We start from the raw sequence: 24,618 nt of genomic DNA, 5'->3' as shown, positions 1-24,618 counted from the left end.
TTATGACGTAAGTCAATTGGTGGTACGTGTTTTAGAAAGCAAAAACATGTTTAATTCAAATTTATCGGTTATATGTTTAATCCAATTAACAATTTTTGCTTTGGTTACTAATATTATACAGGGTGTCGGAGGATTTTAACCCTCCCTCAGTCATGTTCTCTTCCAGCACCCAATTACACCGTATATAAGAGAGAAATCAAATTAGTGTATTTTTGTATTACATAATCCGTCCAATCGCTTTATATGAATCACTGGTTCCAGATAATACACTTTTGGTCCCCCAACATAAAGAAGGTGGACCTGTAAATTCACCCTTGTCCGTTCGTCCGTTCGTCTGTTCGTCAGTCCGCACGTTTCTCAATAACTACGCTTTCGAACTTTTTGAAATTTTGCACAAACATTAAACATGATATGAGTCAAAAAGTAACAGAACGGATTTTCCGGGAAAACTCCGGTTGCCCCTTTGGGGTTAAAATTGACACTTTTGTGCTTATTTAAAAAAAAAAAATGATGCCTTGGATTTTTATAAAACTTTCTGAAAAGTTGTAACGAACTAATTTCTATATAATTTTGTTTGTCTATACTTCGTGATAATTCTTGGGTGTGCCCCAGGGGCTGTTTTAGGGCTAATAAAAACACTCCATTTTTGGGACTATTTTATTTTCATATAAATCGCTCCAGGCAATGCGTGAAGCTACTTAGTGTAAGGAGCCAATAAGAACGAAAGATGAGTATCGTCAAAGATAGGAGATGTCTATTTGCCTTAGTTTTGAAAATAATATGAATAAAGTAGGGCCAAACAGTCAGCAGGAAGAGAGTTCCGCAAGTCTCCGGTTCTTAGAAAGAAGCTACTGGAATATATTACAATGTATTACGATGAGGTATAAAAACAGTAAATTGATGGAGACTACTAAACCAACGAGTAAAACGTGCCGGAAAAAAGCAGGAAATAGATCAGACAATTATGAAGAACACGTACCATAATAAGATGTATAGAAAAGACTGAGACTAGCAACATACTGTCTGAGAGAGAGAGAGAGAGAGAGAGAGAGAGAGAGAGAGAGGGAGAGAGAGAGAGATTGCAGAGAAGAAGATAGAGACCAATTAAATTGCAGATACGCTTCTGTACCTTACCAGGAACCCTGAAATAGAACAGAGATTCGGCAGCTCAAATATAACAACAGTACAACACACATAGTCTGACAGTAATTTTTTACGCATAAAAATCAAATTAAAATAAATAAAAATCTAAGAAAAACTTACGTTCTCTAATCATAAATCTTGCAGAATCATCTTTCCGGTTACGTTTTCGGAAAAAACAATAAAATTGAAACCGAAACTTCATAAATATCCTAGTTATTTATTGTGACCCTACGCCAGTAAGTAGAAATTATGTTAACTAGTATGAATTTCAGCGAGGGCTGCACAGTACATGTTAAAGTAACCTGGAGCAAACGGAAACGTCTGAGCTCCAATCTATGGCTCCTCCTCGCCAAACTTTCACGAAAAACACTCGTCTAACTGAAACCACTATCAATAATTCCCCCCACCCTTTATCCGTGCCCAAACTTAAACGTAGATTCCATGAACAAAGCTTCTTTCTAAGAACTGCACGCCTGTGGAACTCTCTTCTATTTTCCTGCTTTCCAGCTGACTAAAATATGGTTGTCTTCAAGTCCTATGTAAAGTAATTCTTGATGAATCATCTCCTTAAGTAATCCAATTGACCAAATTTCCACTAAGGATTACTACGATATTTTCCCATTGACTACTGTACACTCATTAACTCTTATCCTCGAGTGGCCTCCGGACCTTGATAAGTGGTTACCTCTTTGTAAAAAGAAAATAAATAAAATAATGTATAATCTCTCTCGCTCTCTCTCTCTCTCACACACACACACACACACACACACACACACACACATACAAATATATATATATATATATATATATATATATATATATATATATATATAATGCTCCCCATCTTGGGTTGAGCATCTTGGGAAGTGATATACAGATTACCATTAGCGTATGAAGCGAGGCTATTTGTGTAAACAAATTGAGCTTAGGTATTTGGACAATGTCAAAACATTGATAATTCACTACCCGCATAGCAGCAGCCGTATAGCGTGTCATATGGGTGGTCGGGTTTCGATCTTGGCTTGAAGTAGTAGCTTGTGTAACCGCACTGATGAGCTGTGAAACAGCGAAACAGTGCTGTATGTGGATTACTACACACACACACACACACATACTCATATATATATATATATATATATATATATATATATATATATATATATATATATATATATATATATAGTGTTATAATGGAATAATTCCAGAGGAAATCCGGGTATGAGAGCTCAATGTGGCAAACAGAGCAATAAGATAAAATAAAATGTAATTATGTAATTTCCGTGTTATATTTTTATATATATATATATATATATATATTTATATATATATATATTTATATATATATATATATATATATATATATATATAAGAGCAAATAGTTAATAAATTATGCTAAAAAACACTTTGAAAAAGTGTTAAAAACATATTTAATCTGAAAAGGAAACACATGATAAGTGGATAGTCCTTAATCCGCAGAGTTTCAAAGAAATACTTTCCTTCTCATCAGAGGGTATAAATTAGCAACATGCGGGATTGGATTTTGCATACAAAAATATTTGATGAAACTACAAGTCAAAGATCTTACTTGATAACAGAAAGTGAAGCAACGGGAATATGGTTAAGAAAAAAGGTGATTACACGTGAATGGAAAGTATTCAATGACGGTAAAATCCAAAAATATAAATCCAAGAAAGTTAATTAAATTTCCATTCGCACAAGTAAACTCCAAGGAAATCGCGTAATTGGAAGATAGTCCAAAATATCCAAAAGGCCGAAATTCGTGTAAAATTCACAAATATGTACAAGGAAAAGGGGGGAAAATTCCAATAATATTAATAAAAGAAAAAAGATATGCGTTTAACACGGCTGCCGAGACAAAGTGTAATTAAGAAAAATCAGTGAAGAAGAAGAGAGAAAAAAGATTAAATGGTGATAGAATTAAATATAAAATAGAAAAGCAAATGTCAAAATGTCCCAGACAAAATGACGTTAAAAGGCACGAAAAATATGGGGCAAAAAAGACGTCAACTGAAATGTATAGGTTATTACTTAAGAAAATGTCAGCAAGAGTTATTAAAAAACACTAAATGGAATAAATAAATAAATAAATAGAATATAAAAATAAAATATAAAATAAAAAATAAAAATTTTTTAAGGGAAGTGGATGGCCGGTATCTACAAATTCCGGGTAAAGCAAGTAAGTATGTAAGTAAATGCATATAGTAAAATATAAGTAAATATACATACAGGATATGAATGTGTAGGTAGATTGATATATTAGATAGATAGGAATATTTAAAGACTAAAACGGAAATTTATTATTAATATATATATATATATATATATATATATATATATATATATATATATGTATGTGTGTGTGTATGTGTGTGTGGGTGGGTGGGTGGGTGTGCATATATATACAGAGAGAGAGAAAGAGAGAGAGACAGAGAGAAACGAATGATCTAGACCCATACACCCACGTGGTCGGTTGCATGTGTTTAATGTTTCACAAAGCTAACGTGCCAAAAAGAAAAAGTCTTAATTTTTGACGGGTATTATTTCGAATATGAAAGAACTTGACTGATAAAAAAAGAGAAAGTTTCACCATAAAACGTAATTTCTTTTTGAAAACGATCAAAGTACCGAAATATGTATGCAAATTACTTTCATATCACTCAACAACAAGCAAAAAAGATCGTCCATTGGATGGATGGGCGAGGGGGGGGGCGATGATGACGATCAGAACAACACATTTGCAAAATCTCACGACAAAGACGCGAGAATTTTGCAAACTTTGATCGTTTATCGATTTTACAAATTGAAATGAATCTTTTACTCGGTTCGATAACCTCTCATCCTCCATCCCCAACCTTCACTCCTTCCTTTACGGTTCTCCCTTCCGCCAACCCTAACCTGTCTCTAGCTCATTGTCTTCCTCTCGCTTTTTCTCTTTCTGTTTCGTGTCTTCTCTCTTCACCATCGCGCAAAAATGTGAACCGTCTGTGGTCGTAATTGCATCATTAAAGTTATTTTTAACAAATGCGACTATAAAGCATTTCCACTTTCGCAGAGGAGATTCTGAATGATAGAAACATAGAATTAACAGGAGACTTGAAAATAGTTGGAAATACACGTTCTAATGCGTAAGCGCACAGTCTACAAATCCGCGCGCGCACGCGAATATATAATATATAACAACGAAACAATATTGTAATGTATACCTTGAGAAAACAATAAATTACCAACAGAAAGTATTGATCTTCGGAATTTGTAGAACTATTCTATTACACAATATATATATATATATATATATATATATATATATATATATATATATATATATATATATATATACTAGCAAAAGTACCCGTTGTTGACTGTGTTCAAAAACAGCCTACAGAAAATGGACTCTGATTTATGAAAGTATGATAGGTTATGAAAAGGAAGGGTTGTAAAAGATAGCTTCGAATTTGGGGGTATCAAAACCAAAACAAAATATAAACCCCATAATTTATTATACCATACCTGTTCACACTGAAACATTTATCACAATATTCTGTGGATCTATATAAAAAAAAAAACCTTGTTAAACTTTGTGACATATTTCCATTCTATGGAGGTCAGGCGCGAACGAACACCCCATAATTTTATTATACCATATTTCTTCAAACTGAAACATAATTATCAAAGTATACTTACGCAGATAAATATGTAAAGTCTTTATTAAAGTTTGTGCCTATTTCCATTCTATGGAGGCCAGACGCGAATGCAGACCCACAATTTTATTGTACCATCCCTATTCCAGTTAAAACATACTTATCAAAGTATTCTTATGTACATCTATATCAAGAACACTTGTAAACGTTTTTTTTTTTAATTTTAAAATTTTTTTATTTCCATACTTTGTGAACCAGGCGCGAACGCAGACTCCACAATTTTAATGAACCAGATCAAACATACCCATTCCTGTGTCTCGATACATCTTCTATCATTATATGTAATCAGTTTTTTAAAATAGTCAACCATATAGAAGCCTATTCGTGACTACACACACACACACACACACACACACATACACACACAGATATTCAGCTTTATATTATACATACATATATATATATATTAAATAATAATTTAAAATTTTTACCTACAAACACGAGTGTTTCATGCTTACGTAATCATTAGTGTAGGGTAACAATTTCTTCGGTCAATGAGATTCGAACCCAGCCGGTAAGTCACCTTTTACTCGATTTGTCGAGCCTCTATCTCAGAGCCACCAAACAATTACCACGGTAATGAAGGAAATTAAGAACTGTTAAACGCCGAATTCGTAGTCAAACGCGTAATCAAGAATGTTTGCATGGATGCTAGTGGATTGTCTTAGTAATAATTCTGCAGACAGTGCTCATCTTTAAGTACTCTTAATAATTATAATTAAATAATAATTACTATTCATAATAATAATCATTCATTTTTACCTACACGACACGAGTGTTTCATGCTTACGCAATCATCAGTGTAGGTTACAATTCCTGCCAGTCATGAGATTCGAACCCGGCCATGAAGCCCCCGTTTGCTCCATTTGCCGAGCCTTTACCTCAAGACCATTGTACAGCGGACGCAGAAATAGACTGCGCGTCCACAACTGGACCAAAAGCAAGGACCGTAATTATTTTCCTGAACCTCGGTAGCATAAAACACAGTAAAACTCTGAGTGTAGACACATTTTGTTTCTGAGCCAGGCAGATTCCCGCGCGTCGTTTGTTTCACTTTCGACTGTCGTTGTTGAAGATGTAGAGGAGAAAGAAGTAGAAGACACGAAACAGAAAAATCCAAAACACACGCGCACGGCATGTGATATATATATATATATATATATATATATATATATATATATATATATATATATATATATATCATGACTTAAGCATTAAAAATAAACTTAAAGAGCCTATTTCCTCTGGAGACCAACTTCACCCAGAAATCTTAACAAATGAACTCCCTATAAACTCTCATAGAGAGAAAAAAAGAAAATTGAAAGAATTACTGCCAAATTTTACCGATTAAAAACCACTGCCCACCCCAAATACAACCCTTACCTTGAGGAGTTTGAGAATTCCATGTTACATTTAGTCAAAAAAATTAAATTTATGAAACAAAAACACCATTATAATCTGGTTACTCGAAAAATAAATAATTTAGCTGAAAAAGTTAAAAACAATAAACATATATTCGTCCCTGCTGATAAGACAAAAATTATTATAAACTTGACTATCCTACATATAAAAGACTTTAGTATAAAGAACTTAATAAATCTTATAAAATAGTCCCTCCTAAGACTTTAGATTCCATTAATTCTGAAGCTAAACTTTTACTGACTTCTATGAATATTTATAACTTCACTGAAATAATTTCTCCGAGTACCCCTAGATTCACCCTCAAAGATCATAAACCTTATTTCTATGACATCATCAGATTGATCTGATCATCTAACTCTGACTTAGCTGCTGTAAGTAAAAATATCTTAGATAGAATCATCCCTTCTATTAAAGAAAAAGTAAGTTTCCCTCTTTGGCTAAATTTAGATTCCGTAATTAATTGGTTTGTCTCCCTTGAAATAAACACCTCCTTAACTTCATAACCTTTGACATCCAAAATTATTATCAATCAATTTCTCCGATCCTTTTAAATAAGCCTCATATCTTTGCTAAAAGAAATTCTGACTTCCCTGATAATTTTTACAAAAAATTAAATCAGCCCCAAAAATCCCTTTCCCAATTAAACCCAAAACTAACTGTAATTGTAATAACAAACATCTTTACCCACTCAATAATGATTGCATCCATAAAGATGTTATATATTCATGCACAATTACTGAGCTCCCACGCAATCCTCCCATAACAGGCACTAATATTTCGTCTTCAAGTTATCCTTCTTCCCATCCTCCATCTGATATAGTTACTAACCCAATATACAACTCGAGCAGCCCCTCCATCTACAATCATACAACTAGCAATAATAATAATAATAATAATAATAATAATAATAATAATAATAATAATAATGAGAATAATAATATTTCTCCTAACAGCCATCCAAACACTAACAACACTCATTATCCCCTCCAAAATAGTCCTCGTACAATCATCGTCCCACCATTTGTTGAACACTATGAATAAAATTCAAACTATTTAACAAATACAAATCAGCAAATTAATATTAATATCAGACTTCGAGCTTTTAATAAAGTGCATACATATATCGGCGCTACATCAACATTAATTAAGAAAAGAATATCAAACCACATTTCTTCTCTTAACAACCATAATTCTAATAATAACCAAGGAACTTCTCTCACCAGTTTAATTAAAGAACTTAACTCTAATAATGCCACCTTCTCAATCAAATGGACTAAAATAAAAAAGTTAAGTCTTATTCCCCAGGCTCTAAGTCATGTCGCCTTTGCACAACCAGAGCTATAACTATAATTACTTCCTCTCAAAGTAACAATATAATAAATTCTAAAAACGAACTGATCTCTTTCTGTAAACATAAGTCCAAGTTTAATTATGGCAATTTTGAAATTACATAGTTATTACTTTAACCTTTCAGATATATATATATATATATATATATGTATATATATATATATATATATAACCTTTCAGATATATATATATATATATATATATATATATATATATATATATATACCGTATTTTGAGATAATTGCGCCAAGTCCGTTGTAATTTCGCCAACGAGCTAAAAGAGCTCTTTTGGCAACCACGCATAGACACTGCACTTTTTTTGTTAGCGCAATTACCCCCGAATATATACATATATATATACTAGATGTATATACCTGGCGTTGCCACATAAAAAAAATTGTCGGAAGGTTTATTCAAATAATATTTAAGATACACCAAATGCCCTAAGTTGCTACGATTTTCCTGAAAGTTGACCATATTTTGGATATTCGGAAGCATAAAACATAGTACATCTTCATCTATGAACTTACAACAGAGAAATAAAATCTCATAGATTAAAGGGAAATAACTCATAGGTTAAATGAAAGCTTCCGTTTTTAAACGCAGAAGATGTTGGTTATAATAACAATAATTAAAAGTAAATTCAACTGAATGTAAATTAAATTAAAAATAAATTAAATAAATCTACTTTATATTTTTTAATAGAATACTTAAAGCAATTCTATTACTAATTTCCATTAAAAATTTAGAGCACATTACTGAAACAGATTTTCTATAATGTAGTATGCAAATACAATACACTCTTGAATGATGTTTTTTTTTTAAGAAATCGCATTCGTTCATCCAAAATTCAAAGAAAGGGTTATGCTCTTTATTATAATTTCTTGATTGGTTTTTAGATGGACAATAAATATTGTAATTTATCCAATTCATATTTTCGTCATTTTATTATTATTATTATTATTATTATTATTATTATTATTATTATTATTATTATTATTATTATTATTGCTCTGTCTAGTATATTGAGCTTTCTATTATTTGGATAGAGTCTTACTTAAAGGTAATATTTATCTTTATCTAAGTCTTCTCCTCCGTCTTCTCTTCTGGCCGCGTTGTCATTTATTTTTTTTTTTAATTTTTTTTTTTACATAGGCGTCATCACTTATCAAGGCCGATAGGCCATTCAAGGATAAAGGCTAAAGGGTGTATAGTAGTCAAAAGGACAATATAGTAATCGATAGTAATGGAAGTTCGGTAAATTTGTTAACTTAAGTGGAACGGCTCATCAGAAACTTGTTCACGTTGGACTTGAAGACAACCATATTATAGACAGCTGGAAAGCAGGAAAACGGAAGACAATTCCACAGGTTATCCCTCACATTTGAGGCTACCGATGCGATGCGCATAGGTTTACACGTATACAAAATAAAATTAAATGAAATATAAAAATCACAAACTCCGACACATTTGGAAATATCAATTGCACTGTGCGTATGACACCATCGACCCTCTTTACGATATGGTCACCATCTTAGGCGTCATTTGCCAAGGTCCATTTGTTGTCGGTTGATCAATTTATTTCCTCATCTGCTACAAACTACGATCTGCGTTGTACTTGAGTCTAACTCGCAACTCTCCTCAACTCTAGCTGTCGTCAACGGTCTCAAACTCAAGACTGTCCACAACTGTTCCTAACTGCGGTGAACTTTCGTAAACCCCACCGTCACACCTAAAACTGTCTCTAAATTAATTCTATATATCTTCATACGTGGGCGTACGGAAAACATGTATATTGGAGACAAGCACCTCCCCCCCCCAAAAAAAAAATAAATAAATAAAAATCCAGATGAAAGGATATGGAGTGGTTAAGTGTATTTCTTTTCTGAGTATCCTGTCGAACAATAAATTCATGTCAAGTATAATTTACAGTCTTAAATTGTGTTATGTATGTCTGTGCATGTGTGTGTGTATGGAGAGAGAGAGAGAGAGAGAGAGAGAGAGAGAGAAAGAGAGAGAGATTGACCACATAAAGGGGAACATAAAATTGTGTTTGTGGTTGGCTTAAATCGATTTGGTTTATGTGTGTAAGGGCGTAAACCTTTTGTGAAAGGGCGTAAGCCTTTTTGTGAAAGGGCGTGAACCTCTTCGCAGAAGGGCCTAAAATCTTCATATGTGGGCGTACGTAAAACATGTGTATTGGAGACGGCATAAAAATGCGTTCCTGTTGGGATACGTTCTGTATTTGATGGTTTTTATTTCAACAACAGAATCGTAAAATATTTCACCCAGGTTAGTATTTCGTCTCAATCGTAAAGGTGGAAGGGGTGGGGCATGTTTGATTGGTCGAATAAAGAAAAGATATGCACAAACACGCCCATGCATTAAGTATACACGTTTATGTACGCATGTGCATATGTGTGTATGCGTGTATGCATGTGGATCACATGTGTGTATGGGATGCATGTGTGTATATGTATGTAGTCTATGTGCCTTTTGATGCCTGATTATTCCCAGTAAAAGATCATCCAATAAAATCCGATAATTCGTTTGTTTTGTTTGGGTTTTTTTTTTGGGGGGGGGGTTTAGTTATTGATTTTCAATTCATATATATCAAAAAGACAATAAAAATAATATTCATGTTCAATAAAACGTATTTATTTCCTTACAATTTTATCTTTTACTTAGTGTTGTATCTGCCAATATTAAGTTCTAGAATGATGCAAAATATATTTTTTAATATTTCGGGAGTAAGACTCCTCTAATCAGCCCTTTGTCTCAAAACAACTGCCACACCTTGCTTAACAATCCCATGTCAACCTAATATGTAGTGTATTAAAACCCGTGGAACAAATTCGATTCGGTTTTTAGTCAGGAAAATTGCTGTTGATAGGTCAAATTGCAAAAATGGAACTTGGCAGGCGTAAGTCGACTTAATTTGTATCCTCCACGCATACGCAAATATATATATTTATACGTTTAACTGCGTTAATTTTTAAAGATTTAATATCAATGTGTCGTTAGGGCGTATGGTAGTAAATACCACTAGAGGGCTAAATCTTTTCGTTTTGATTCCAACTGCTGGCGCTCAAGTCATTTTTTTTTCATTTTTGAAATCACTACTATATATTAGGTACAATATAATAATCAATAGGAAATTTGTTCTATAATAATGAATACGAAATCTGCATGAATTAAAATATCATACTTAAGCGTATTTTATGACCGAGTAACGGCGGCGGCCTGTTATTTGCATGAATAAAACTTTTATTACGCATCAAGTGCGCTTGAAAGCCAAATCACAACGTAATATAAGGACAATAAACAAATATTTTACTTGTTTGAAACTTATCACAAATATATATCAGAGGTATACTCCATCTTCAGTGTGTTGTTTTGTTTCTTTTTTTCTTTTCTTCTTCCTTGCCATCTTGTAAATTTGGAGAAAGAAGTCTGTTTGTAAATAGCCGCGCGTTGTATCTAGCGGTTGTATTTGGAAATGTTTGAACTGTGCGTAGGCAACGCGAGAATAATGTCAAGGATGAAAGTTTATATAGAAACGTTGTTTTTATTTGAATAAAATGAAATACGCATCTAATTGAAATTGAAAACCAAATCACAATGTAATGTTAGGAAAATAAATAAATATTCTACTTGTTTGAAACAGGTCCTGATAGTATATATATATATATATATATATATATATATATATATATATATATATATATATATATATATATATATATATATAGTATAACTCCTATAATTTGAACATCCGCTTTGTTCGAATTAGAGGATGCTGTTCAAGTTTCGTGATAAAAAAAAATGTGCTGCAGTTAACTTTAATTTTCTAAGAATTAAGAAATAGTAAATAAAATTCATTGCTATATGATACTTCAAGTATATATTAAGTTGAGTTTACGATATATTGCAAGTAAGAATTGTTAAATATTATCACCAGGAACAAAAACATTGAAAATAAATTAAATCTACTCTTACTTGTCAGGTATTTATTACCTAAGTTATCATCTACATAAATCATACATTTATGTAAAATACAGTTTTTTTTTTATTTATTCATTGAATGAGTCTCATTGCAGTTTCTATTTTTATCGATTGAGCCCTCCGGCGCTGCCATTGTATTCCGTAAGCGATCACGAAAATCTACAATTTCTTGGTTCTGTAGCTTCTTTATGATTATATCTCTTCGGAGTGACATTTCTTGCAAAACATAGTTGTCACTAAAGTAAAGACTTTTTTCTAGAAATTTTATAACTGTTTCCATAGACTTTTTTGCATCATCCCATGATATTGTTTCATCAGAGTGTTCTTGGAGGGTCAAGAGAATGGGAGCTGTCCCAATTTTCATCACCATTACTGCCTTCAGGATATTGATCATTAGTTTCCTCATCTTGTTGTACCCACATTTCAACATCATTTGCATTAAGTGATTTAAAAACAGTGTGGTTGGTCGGTAACCGTTTGGTTTCAAGAATTTTTTCTAGACTAGATGTATTCTCTGATTTTAGAGTTGCAAGCCATTTTGATGGGTTGTTTTACACTATTTTAAATATAGCAATCTGAAAAAAAAATTTACAGTCAGTGTAAATTAATTATCAATAGCTAATCTACATTAATTACATAGTACCAATATTAACATTTCTGCGCAATATCTGATTAAATCATGTAAACAGTTTTACTGCAACTCCGCATCAAATATGCTAATACAATTTCAATGACGAGACAGTTCAAGTTTAGAGAAAGTCCAGGTTTAGAAGAAGTCCAAAATGAGAGGAAGTCCAAATGAGGGGAAGTCCAAATGTGTGTGTGTGTGTGTGTGTGTGTGTGTGTGTGTGTGTGTGTGTGTGTGTGTGTGTGTGATGGAACAATAGAATTGTCGCAATTGAAAAGACATGCTTCCATTTATGCTTGATGAAAACCTGTTTTCTTTTTTTGTTGTTGCAGACCATATACTAGTTGGCCAGTTGTGTACAAATTCCAAGAGCGATAGGGGCCTTCTTTCATGTCTGAAAGCGACACAATGTTCAACGAGCGAGATCAGAGATGCGCCGCTGTACAACTCATGCTCTCTACTGATCCAAGTTATGACAACAGGACCATTGCCAGCACCCTCAAAATGCATCGATGGATTGCCACGAATAACAAGGACGTGTCCAGGGTAATAAAAAAGAAAGTTTCCAGTCATCATTATGGTGTGATTTCAAGTGAGGGCTACATCATGCCACCTCACATCTTCAAAGTCGGCTTGAAAATCAACACCAAAATGTACCAGGATGTACTTCAGTGTGTGGTGATACCCTGGTGCAATAAGGTGACCGCTGGCAGACCCTGGGTGTGGCAAAAGTACTCAGCGCCGGCCCACATGTCCAAAGGGACCCAGGCTTGGCTTCAGAATGGAAGCTACAACTTTGTAACCTTTCTCTCACTAATGAGAGAGATTAGTGAGAGAAAGGTACAAAGTTGTAGCTTCCATTCCTCCATCTGAACCACCCGCTAGACTATTTCGTTTAGTCATACGTCAAGAACATCATTAACATGACCTCCCACAACATCAAAGCCAGAATGATCACCGCCATCCGCCAAGTATTCACCGAGCTCCTGCCAGCGCTTGTGGAAATGGCACGCTCCGGATCCGTATCGAAGCGGTGATGGTGGCTGAAGGCGTCTACATTGAATAAATGTCAACTCTACTACATAATCAAGTTACTCGAATTGATTGTTTCATTAACAGTTTTAAAATAAAGCTGTAGTATTGTTTTCTTTAGGGCAACAACTTTATCGTTTCACCCTATATATATATATATATATATATATATATATATATATATATATATATATATATATATATATATATAAACAATGAGATGAGTTAAATCATAGATTAATTGATCTTATGGTTTACAGTCTTACAAAAATATTTTTTGGAGGAAATATTTTATATAAGATAATCTCAGCCAAATAAAATAGCTCATTTTACAAAATAGGGCAAAGTAAGTATTGTATATATATATATATATATATATATATATATATATATATATATATATATATATAGTAAAAATATGCAAGTTAAGAAAGACAATTAAAATAATATTCTGTTCATTAAAATTTATTTACTTTTCAATGTTGTATGTATTTCACTTAGTGTTGTATCAGTTAATGTTTGATTCTAGGAGTGAAAAAAATTTTTTTTTGATACTTCGGGAGTAACACTCTTTTACAAGGTCGAAGGTGTTTCCCGATTTCATGCTGATAAACGTCCAAATATGCTGCTACAGTTGAATATGTATGCTGATGGCAAATATCGATTATGTAGTGATTTAGTATTTTCATGGGTCGTTTTATATCATTCATATGAATCGTTCATGTAGCTGTTTCTCTTCCCATTTTTTTTGTTCCGATTTCGTTGATTAACAATTTCACCCGTGATCAGTCATTTGTATTCTAACTTTTTCTAAATATTTTTGTATGTATCTTTTACAAAGTTGTCTATGCTTATTAGTTTTCTTCTCCTTCGTTTCCTTTCGTGTGGAGTCAGTCAGTATCATCCTTCTTATATTTTATTTCGATAAGTCGCTTCCACATAGAAATACTGAAAAACAATAAAAGTTAAGAAACTAATTTGTATATTTATAATACTAATTTATTTACTAGCGGAGATACGCCCGACTTTGCTCGGCGTAAAATACGCTCAAATATGATATTTTAATTTGTCCAGATTTCGTTTATATTATTATAGAGTCGTGATTTCAAATGTAAAAAAAAAACAGTGTTTGGGTGCCTTCAGCGGAATGGAAACGTTCAAAGCTGGTGGCGTTACCACTGTACCAACGTGACACGCATATGAACTGGTTAAAAATTAAAAATAAACTAAGATGAATGTATAACAATTTTTTCAGTGTTAACCCATTTTTGACCTCTTAAAAACTATTTTAACCCGCTAAAGACCCAACGGCCCCTAAAAAAATCCAATCATTTTAGGCGCCTAGCGCCGCTCTGCGACTTTTAGTTTCGGAACAGATAGAGTTTGAAAATGGTGAAACAGAGAGCCAGACAGACAGACATATAACCTTTTTGGTATCGTGCTATTTTAAAATTGTTTCACGATATCTTTTTGTATTAAATTGTTAGGTGGAAGCACAGAATAGTTACAAAACACCCTCCCCTCCCTATGTTAAGAACGACTTCCGAAATATATTAGATATGCGGACTTATCCGCTCTTCCATCTTCGAATCCATACCGAATGGTATTATATATCATTATTTAATAGAATCCTTTGAGATGAGTAATTTATTTATTTATTTATTTATTTACTAGCTTTTCAGTCTGGCGTTGTCCGGGTGTTTGCAGGTGTATGTTGAGCAAAAAAACAAAAAACAAAAAGCGGTCGATTTTTTAAACTTTAACCCCTATTATGACACCTTAACATTTATTGTTTTGGGGCTCAAATCAGTTATTAAGTTAGATCCATGTCCAAGTAACATATATCTAAAATTTCAAGTGTTTAGATCCAAAATTGTTGGAGGAGTTTGGTAGAGTTCTGAAAGGCCAAATCGTTGAACTTTGACCCCTTGACACCCAAATTTCTGACCGAAAACGGATTACAAAGATGTTCCCAAATCTCAGTACCCTGTATATCAAATATCGAGTCTGTAGACAAAAAATTGACAGAGGATTGCGTAGGGAAATGTACACAGACACACACAGATACACACACACACACACACACACACGCACACACACACACACGATCACTTTTATAGATATACTAGCATGGGTGCCCGGCGTTGTCCGGGTGTTTGGAGGTGTATGTTGAGCAAAAAAAAAACGATATTTTTTTTTACTTTGACCCCTATTATAACCCCTTAACATTTATTGTATTGGGTTCAAATCAAGTTATTAAGTTAGATCCATGTCCAAGTAACCTATATCTAAAATTTCAAGTGTTTAGACCCAAAATTGTCGGAGGAGTTAGGTAGAGTTCTCAAAGGTCAAATCATTGAACTTTGACCCCTTAATGGCCAAATTTCTGGCCGAAAGCCGATCACATAGATTTTCCCAAATCTTAGTACCTTTTATATCAAATTTCGAATCTGTAGACTTAAAATTGACATAGTTATTGCTTAGGGAAATGTACACAGACAGACAGACAGGCACACAGACACGTTCACTTATATATATATATATATATATATATATATATATATATATATATATATATAAATGTAATTTTGGTTCGTTAAAAGTGAATAAAACCATATTTCTACGTTACCAATTTAATTGAAATGTTCCGAAAATCTATCTGTAAAGTCAATGAATGTTTGCATGTTATTAAAATAATTTTACATTGCGAATTATAGAAATATTAATTAAAATATAAATATTTTTCGAAGTCGTTTCTGCGAGACTGCCCAATAATATTTCTTGTAACTTCCGTTTCAACTACTCTCGAATTACAAGATAAGTAAAAAAAAAAGTTACTCATGCAGACAGTGATCCGTGTTGAAATAATAACGTTATTATTAAAAAAGACCTTCTTAACATGGGGAAGGGAGGGTGTTTTGTGCCTATTCTGTACTTTAACCTTACAATTGAATAAAAACATATAAAACTTTAATTAAACGTGGAAATACGATTTAAAAAATAGCGCGGATCACTCTCTGTATTAGCACAAAAAATCCCATATTTTAAAAATTTAAATTAATTTATGTACTTACCAATTTTTAAATGTTAAATACCTTTATTTATGTTAAGGCTTTTCACTCATGAAACATTACGTTTTAATTGTTTAGTTTCTTTTCTTTTTTTGTTTACATAAAAAAGTTTGTTTTAACTTTTTCTAAAATGTTTCATTTTTACGACATGCCTCAACGTATTATAAACACCCTAACCTCCCCATGTTAAAAAAAAACACGCCCTTCCATAAACCTCGAAAACCGTTCTTAATATGGGGAGATTGGGGGGTGTTCATTCCGAAAGCTGTTTTAACATATGGAAGTTAGGGTGTTTATAATATGTTGGGGCGAGTCGTAAAATTAACGAAGTTGCTATTATTTATTGTAAAAATTGCTTGAAATTTATTTATTTGACAAAAAAAAATTACAATTTGGTACTCCTTGGGCGTTGAGTTCCATGGCGACCAGCAGAAAAAAATAATAGTCGCTCCCTTAGTCCTCACCCCACCCCGCACGTAGCATCTTTTATTTACTGACGTTGCCGTAACTAAACGATTATTTGTCACATTTACAAACATTTATTTATTTATTTATTTTGAAAAAAAGTTTTACTTTTTATGAATATTAAAAGAAAAATGGGTACTCATGCAGAGAGTGATCCGTGTTGAAATAATAACGTTACTATTTAAAAAGCCATTCTTAACATGGGGAGGGAGGGTGTTTTGTACCTATTCTGTACTTTAACCTTGTAATTGAATAAAAAAAAAAAAAAGAAAAAACTTTAATTAAACGTGGAAATACGATTTAAAAAATAGTGCGGATCACTCTCTGCATTAGCACCGAAAAATGTTACTAAACATTTATTAATGATTTCTCACTTTTACAAACATTTGATTTTAAATTTCTTTTTAAATGACGTCTTTTTTTTTCAATAGTATTTGCGGATGGGTATGTTGACACCCCCCCCCCCCATGGTGTTTATTCCGAAATCCGTTGTTAACATGGAGAGGTTGAGGGTGTTTATTCTGAAAGCCGTTCTTAACATTTGTGGAGGTGGACCTAATGTAAAAAAAATAAATAAATAAATAAATAAAACTAAATCATTTACTGATAACTTCTCACTTTTACAAATATTTTTTAATTTACATGCGCGGATGAACAAATTATTGAATAGTGCGAAAACAAAACGTTTTTGTAATAAACTTCGGGATAGTTTTTTAGGTCCACCTCCAAAATTTTCTTTTTTAAATGACGATTTTCATTGATAAATAAATCTACTTCTCTGCAACGGGCACTGAACCCCTTCCCTTTTTTAATAGTATTTTCGGGTGGGTATGCTGACAACAAATATCAGTTAAATTTTGCAAATAGCCCCTCCCCCTCCAAAAGTGGTGTTTATTCCGGAAGCTGTTCTTAAGATGAGGATGTTGGGGTGATTATAAGGTGGACCTAATCTAAAAATAAAACAAAAAAATAAGACAAGTTTTTTAAATGATTAAAATAATTTCTCACTTTCACAAACATTTTTACATGCGCACATAAGCAACTATTTTTTTATTCACTTTTTTTACTTTTTTTATCTAAAAATTATTAAATTTCAATGAATAGAATAATAAATTATTTATCATTAATATGTGTTTTTGGTTTTGTGTTGAATGAAACTTTTTTTTTCATTACAACAATAATGAACCAATTTAAATCTTCCGGCATGCGTTTAAGGGTTACGAAATCATCAATAAATCGTTTAGTTACTTAGTCAACCTCAATAAATAAAAAAATGTTATGTGCGCATACATTAGCCTTGACTGGGGGGGTCTAAGGGAGCGACCATTAAATAATTATGCTAGTCGTCATGGAACTCAACGCCTAAGGAGTACATAAAGTGGCACTTATGCACTTATGTTATCGTGCTATTTTTTAAAATAGCATTTTCGTGTTAAATTCAAATTTTACAAAATCTTTTTCTTTTATTAATTTGTTAGGTGAAAGTGCAGATAACCCGGTCGGTTTCTAATGCGTGGAAAATTTAGCCCCCCCCCCAAAAAAAAGGTTACTCTGGATAGTAACAAAAAATTAAAATTACCTCAGTCTCGAAAGATTTCTTCTCTACTGAACAAGGAAAAAAACAGTGAAGTGTAGTTCACCTGTTTCTCTCCCCCTCTCTCTTCCTCTCTTAATATCTCTATCCATCTCTCCCTTTCCCTCTCTCAATCTATCTTTCTCTCTATATCACCTTCTCCATCTCTCTTTGAGACCCTTTCTCTCTCTAACTCCCTCTATCTCTCTCCTTTCCTCTGTCTCATCCCTCTCTGTTTCTAACTCTCCCCCTCTCTCTTTATCTATCAATCCCTTTATCTCTCTATCTCCTTCTCTTTCTCTATTTTCCTCTCACTTTCTCTTTTCTATCTATATATCTTCCTCTCTATCCGTCCATCTCTAATCCCTCATCCTATTTTAGTCTCCTAAATTAATTACAGTGAATAAGGCATTGTCAAAACATGGATAAATCCTATTTTAGTCACCTAATTTACTGACTGTGAGAATAGAAGTTATTTGGAAATTACTGCTACCTTGAACAGCACCAGAAGTAACTGGTAAAACCTTTCTAATTAAATTGATTTTGGCAGCCATTTGGTAACAAAATGACATAGCCTTAGCCCTTGCTGCATGAGGAATACCTGCGACCTTGCTGCCAAGTAGAAGAATTATTTTATTCTACTTTAAAACATTCAATTTTTCAAAAATCTCATGTTCGACATCTCCAAAATATCCAATATGGGGAAAAATATTGCATAAATGCGAACTTATTGTTTAGGATGAATGCACAATGGTACGCAAAAAATCACTTGAGGCTCTTGGTCGATCCTTGCAAGATTTGCGTGGCAATGTCAGACCATTTGGGAATGCAGTAATATTGCTTGCAGAAGATTTCAGACAAATGTTACCTGTTATTCTTCAATCAACATCAGCAGATGAAATAAATGCTTGCCTCGAATACTCTACTTTTTTGTTCCATGTGAAGACATTAAACTTAACTCAAAATATGCATGTCCAGTTGCAGACTGTTCGATCCGCACAAAAATTTTTGCATCACTTGTGGGAAATTGGGTACGAAAAAGTGCCAGCTTATCAGAGTTAAGGGCAAAATTCTTTGACTTTTAACTTCTGTAATTTCTGTAATTTTATTTCATCAAAAGAACAGTTAATTTAAAAGGTTTTTGCAGATATTCAAATTATAAAAATTCTATTTGACTGAGTGAATGAGCTATTCTTGCAGGTCAATACAAAGACGTCCATGAACTTAACGCTATTATTCAATGTAAAATTCCAAGTGAGGTAGTCAAATGCAAATCCATCGACACTGTTGTGAAAGCAGATAAAGTGGTTAATAATCCAACAGCTGTATTTGCCAGGGATGCCACCGCATGTATTGCAACTGAAATTTGGTGTACTAATTATCATGTTCTGAAATATAAACCAATCCAAGCTTTGTTTTTTCACATGGACAATTTATGTTACGTATTCAAGAGTTACCAAACCAGAAATTCTCTATATCAGCTAAGAAAATGGAACAACAAAAACTGTGTACCCATGAAAAATGGAAAATTAAACCTATAAGAAACATGCTTTTTCTCATTTTGGAACGTTTTCCATTGCGCCAACTTGAGCCACAGCAACGCGTGGCAGGGTACAAAAAAAAGCTAGTATATATATATATATATATATATATATATATATATATATATATATATATATATATATATATACACACATATATATATATACACACATATATATATATATATATATATATATATATATATATATATATATATATATATAGAGAGAGAGAGAGAGAGAGAGAGAGAGAGAGAGAGAGAGATTTACGTGCTGTCATCCTCATTTTCATTGTTATTGTTTCACCACATTTCGTCCAACTCATCCTCTGGCTTTCTTCAGGTGATTAACCACGATGGCATTGGAATGCTGAGTCTCTTAACTGCCTCCTCAGTAATTACTGCCTTCCATAGTTGTCGTCTAACCACGTTTTTGGTCAACTAATCCTCTGGCCTGCTTTCGGTTGAATTGAAACCATTATCTTCAGACAATAAAATAAAAAATAAAAAAAAAACAAATGAATAATTAATTAATTAAATAATAATAATAATAATAATAATAATAATAATAATAATAATAATAATAATAATAATAATAAGAAGAAGAAGAAGAAGAATGTCTGATTTGCCTTGTCATCGCTTCCGGTAGCGCTACGCCGACAATTAGGAAGTACGTTAGCTGACTATAACCTAATTTTTTTTTCATGTTTTTTTTTTCGTTTTATTTTTTTCCACTGTCACTTTTTCATTTCTTTACATTTAATTTTCTTTCCTATTTTTCTCCTCTTTTTTCCACTCTTCTCTCAGTTTCTTCCATTTTTGTATTTCCTTTCTTCAATGCTGGTTTTTCTCTTGCGAATATTAAGAGATTATACCCATTTCAATCGAACTGGTTCGATTAACCTTTCTATCGGATTAAGTGAAATTCCCCACTAATCTTTCCGCCGGTGAAGTCAATCTATTTATTATCCGCTGCCAGTAACGTCAACAAACATATTCCAAAAATCAATCAAACAATTAATCATATCGTGAAACTAATATCCTTTCCCTTTGACTCTATATGCAGGTGGGATTCCCGGCGCCATTCACCTCGGCCTATGAAGAAGAACATCTACAGTCGCATTTGTCCGAAATGGGAGACCATCCAGATAACCAGAGGCGCCAAATTCCCATGGCAACAGTTCCAAAAAGCGGACTTATTTGCTTAACTTCGTTCACGGATGAAAAATTCTCCGGTAAGGTTCTTTTTTTTTATCTTTAAATCTGCGTTGTGCGCTGCAATTACATGTTTTTCTCGGAAAATATAGACACCTCAAAGCACCAAAACCCGAACTCGACGTGAAAGGGGACAATCAATGAAATCGCCATCTTGTGTGGTAATTCTTTGCGACTTTTGAGTAAACTTATCTGAAAGTTGCAACGAACTGCCTCGTTACTTACAACGACAACTCGTACTTGTAATTTTACCAAAAAGGTAAAATCGTCATTGAATGAACGAACTGACTAACTGACCACGGATCGATTATAGGGATGTTTTATAATCTGCAAGTTTATCCTATTCAAATGTTGTCTCATCCAATCCACACGGATAGACAACAAACCGACGCTATAACTTGAACGACCGCCACACTAGGTGTGTCAGGAATTTCGTGAAAAATAGTGAATAATTCCACCCCGTCTTTCCAAGCTTATAACTCCTCAAAAAATGTAATTCAAGCCCTAATTTTTTTTTTCAATTAAAGGAGCAAGGACCAAGGCTTCATTAAAAAAAAAAACAACGTGTTTTTTTTTAAAAAAAAGGTTTTAAACTTCGGACTTTACAGGGCCGCTGCAAGAAAGGTAGGCTCTCTCTACCGTGCTAGAAAACTACTAACACCCGAAAGTATCCTGTACCTCTATAAGGCCACCATTCGCCCATGTATGGAGTATTGTTGTCACATCTGGGCTGGTGCATCTGCTACTAGTCTCTCGCTCCTTGACAAGGTTCAAAAGAGTCGCAAACCTGATAGGCCCTGAACTGGCATCTAAGCTTCAGCCTCTGTCCCATCGACGAAATGTTGCATCCCTCTGCCTTTTCTACAAGTATTTTAGTGGTGAATGCTCTGACGAACTGCAATCACTTGTGCCCCCACGACGCGAGCACCCTCGACAAACCCGACAGGCTACTAGATCCCACCCCCACACTGTAGAGGTCCCTAGATGTAAAAGATCTTTTTACTCCAATAGTTTCTTCCCCAGAACCGCAAGACTCTGGAATTCCATCCCAGGTCCCTGCTTCCCCAACAGTACTGACGTGCAGAAGTTCAAGTGTAACGTGAACCGACACCTTGCTGCCCAAATCCCTACATAGTACCCCAGTAGTTGTTGCCCCTGATAGTAGTCCCCTACACCAAAGTGGCAATTTGCCTTGTTTGGGGTGAAAATGTAATAAAAAAAAAAAAAATTTAAAAAAAAAATTTCTAAAAAACACTACATGTTTTGTTTTGAATTTGAATATATTATTTATTAACCTTTTCTCTTCAATTTGTGATATATAAAACTTTGGTGAGTAAATTAATTATTTACTTTTTAATAGACATTTCAAAATGGTAGGCGTGAATTATTCGACCGCCTGTCTTTCCAAGCTTATAACTACTCGAAAAATGTAATTCAAGCCCTAATTCTTTTTTCAATTAAAGGAGCAAGGACCAAGGTTTCATTAAAAAAAAAACAAAAGAAAAAAACAAACAACGTGGTTTAAAAGAGAAAAGGTTTTAAACTTCGAACTTTACAGGTAAATTTCTAAAAAAACATTACTTTTTTTGTTTTAAATTTGAATATATTATTTATTGACCTTTTCTCTTCAATTTGTGATATATAAAACTTTGGTGAGTAAATTAATTATTTACTTTTTAATAGACACTTGAAAATGGGTGGGGCGTGAATTAAAAAAAAACGTTTGTCTAAAATATTATATTCAGTTTATTGGAAAGAGCATAAAATTTTACATTGACCTTGAAAATATCGTAAAAATAGAATCAATAGAAAAATTTTGATAGATTTTTAGCGTTTAAAAATTGAAAAATATTGAGTTCGTAAAATTCATTACTGTTTTTAAAAAAAAAAAAAAATATTTCTATTACTTTTAAAACAACTTTAATAGTTTATTTTGGAAGTATAATCCATAAAGAAAATAAACAAGCCACTTTTAAAAGAGAAATTACGAGTTTTTTATATTTTATTCGCAGTTTCGTGTTAGGGGTGTCAAAAATTCCTACAAAAATTCTGATACACCTACCGCCACACTGAATTTCAGCATTTCACCCCCTCCACATCGAGTTCTAATAATTAAAAATTACTACAATTAATCTAATTTATAAAACTCGCTATGTCTGTATGTCTGTCTGTCTCCATATTCTCAAAGTGCATCCCCCCCCCCCGAGACACAAGGTCATAGAGCGGCGCGGTGCGAGGCGAGGTAAATTATTGCATTTTTGTGGGTCGTTCTTTCCTGTGGTTTTAACCGATGAAAATAGCTGATAAGGGGATCAACATTTAAAAACTTTTGAACTTGACATGTGTAAGTCGACTAAACGTGTTATATGTACGCATTCGCAAATATATACATTTACACGTTAAAGTTGGTTCATGTTTAACTATTTCTTATCCATCTGACGATAGCTCAAACTTTAACGACTAAGACTGGAGGGTTATATATAACCCAGTGGGTGCATCAGTCAGGGTCAAATTCTGGTCGCGGCGCAATTTGATAACATGATCGGCTGGTCACCAACCGGTTGCAAGTCCTGGTCCCAATCCAGTGTACTGAATCTTAGGCCTCGGGACCAAGTGTAACATATCCAAGCCGACACATATCTCGTTAGACCGTGTTAACGGTCGAGTTCGGTCGGCTACAAAGTTCTTGCGATCTCACACTGTTAAGTTTAATAGACCCGATGTTCACAAACTGGCAACTTTGGATGATCCGCTTCCTCGCGCCGGGCGGTGTATCATTAACAAAATATCTTCATTCAACCGGTTGATGTGACGTCGGCTGCCAAGTGAAAAGAGTACTGTCGGCATTCGGCCCCCTCCCAAAATTAAATTGGCACAAGTCTTTCCTTTTGTTTTCTCTGGTTTATATATTCATAACTAAGTCAGCACAATGCACAGTTATCCGCTTGTTGAACGAGTAACGAAAAAAAAAATAACAAAAGAAAAAAATAACCGTTACAAGGAAAATGAATTCAATCAACGCTTTTTTTTTTTTTTTTTTTTGTAAACATAACTATACTAAGGTAGGATTAGGGTTTTCAAATATCGCTGTATTAACTTATTTCGTTTTAACCAGTCTTTTCGTTTCTTTTTTCTTTCTTTTTCTGTTTTTCTGTGATACAGTCGGTTAAATACGTTTCTGATTTATCTGATTTACCTCCGAATTACGAGTTTGTGAGTAAATGCTGATCTTTGTCCCTTTTCTTTGCTTCTTGGTCATCTGAGTCGCGAATTTCCATGATGCTTCGCGAATCTTAGAAGGTCTTGAAGATTTCCTCGACTGTCTATCTTTAGGACCGGTCTGCTTCACACGGGAGAACCTTGTGCCCCTCGTAGTGGACTCTGCAATTCAGCAAGCGACTCCGTAACTGACTAAATCAAGCGAGCAGCTTTGTTTTATACGTCACACGATTTTC

At 33.5% G+C, this 24,618-nt stretch overlaps 1 protein-coding gene across 2 annotated transcripts in view; it reads left to right on the top strand.

Annotated features, from left to right (window-relative positions):
- LOC145296898 (uncharacterized) overlaps positions 1–24,618 on the top strand; it is a 151,191-nt gene that overhangs the window by 100,414 nt on the left and 26,159 nt on the right. For both annotated transcript variants that reach the window (XM_080143059.1, XM_080143061.1), the window contains exon 3: positions 21,015–21,183. In XM_080143059.1, coding sequence (XP_079999185.1) covers positions 21,015–21,183 — 169 coding nt within the window. The remainder of the gene's footprint in view (positions 1–21,014; positions 21,184–24,618) is intronic.

This window comes from Euprymna scolopes, chromosome 17 (assembly GCF_053919585.1).
Source record: "Euprymna scolopes isolate OS-2025 chromosome 17, ASM5391958v1, whole genome shotgun sequence".
NCBI classification, from domain to species: Eukaryota; Metazoa; Mollusca; class Cephalopoda; order Sepiida; family Sepiolidae; genus Euprymna; species Euprymna scolopes.
The sequence above is the reverse complement of the archived record's forward strand: the minus strand, read 5'-3'. Positions and strand labels throughout refer to the sequence as shown.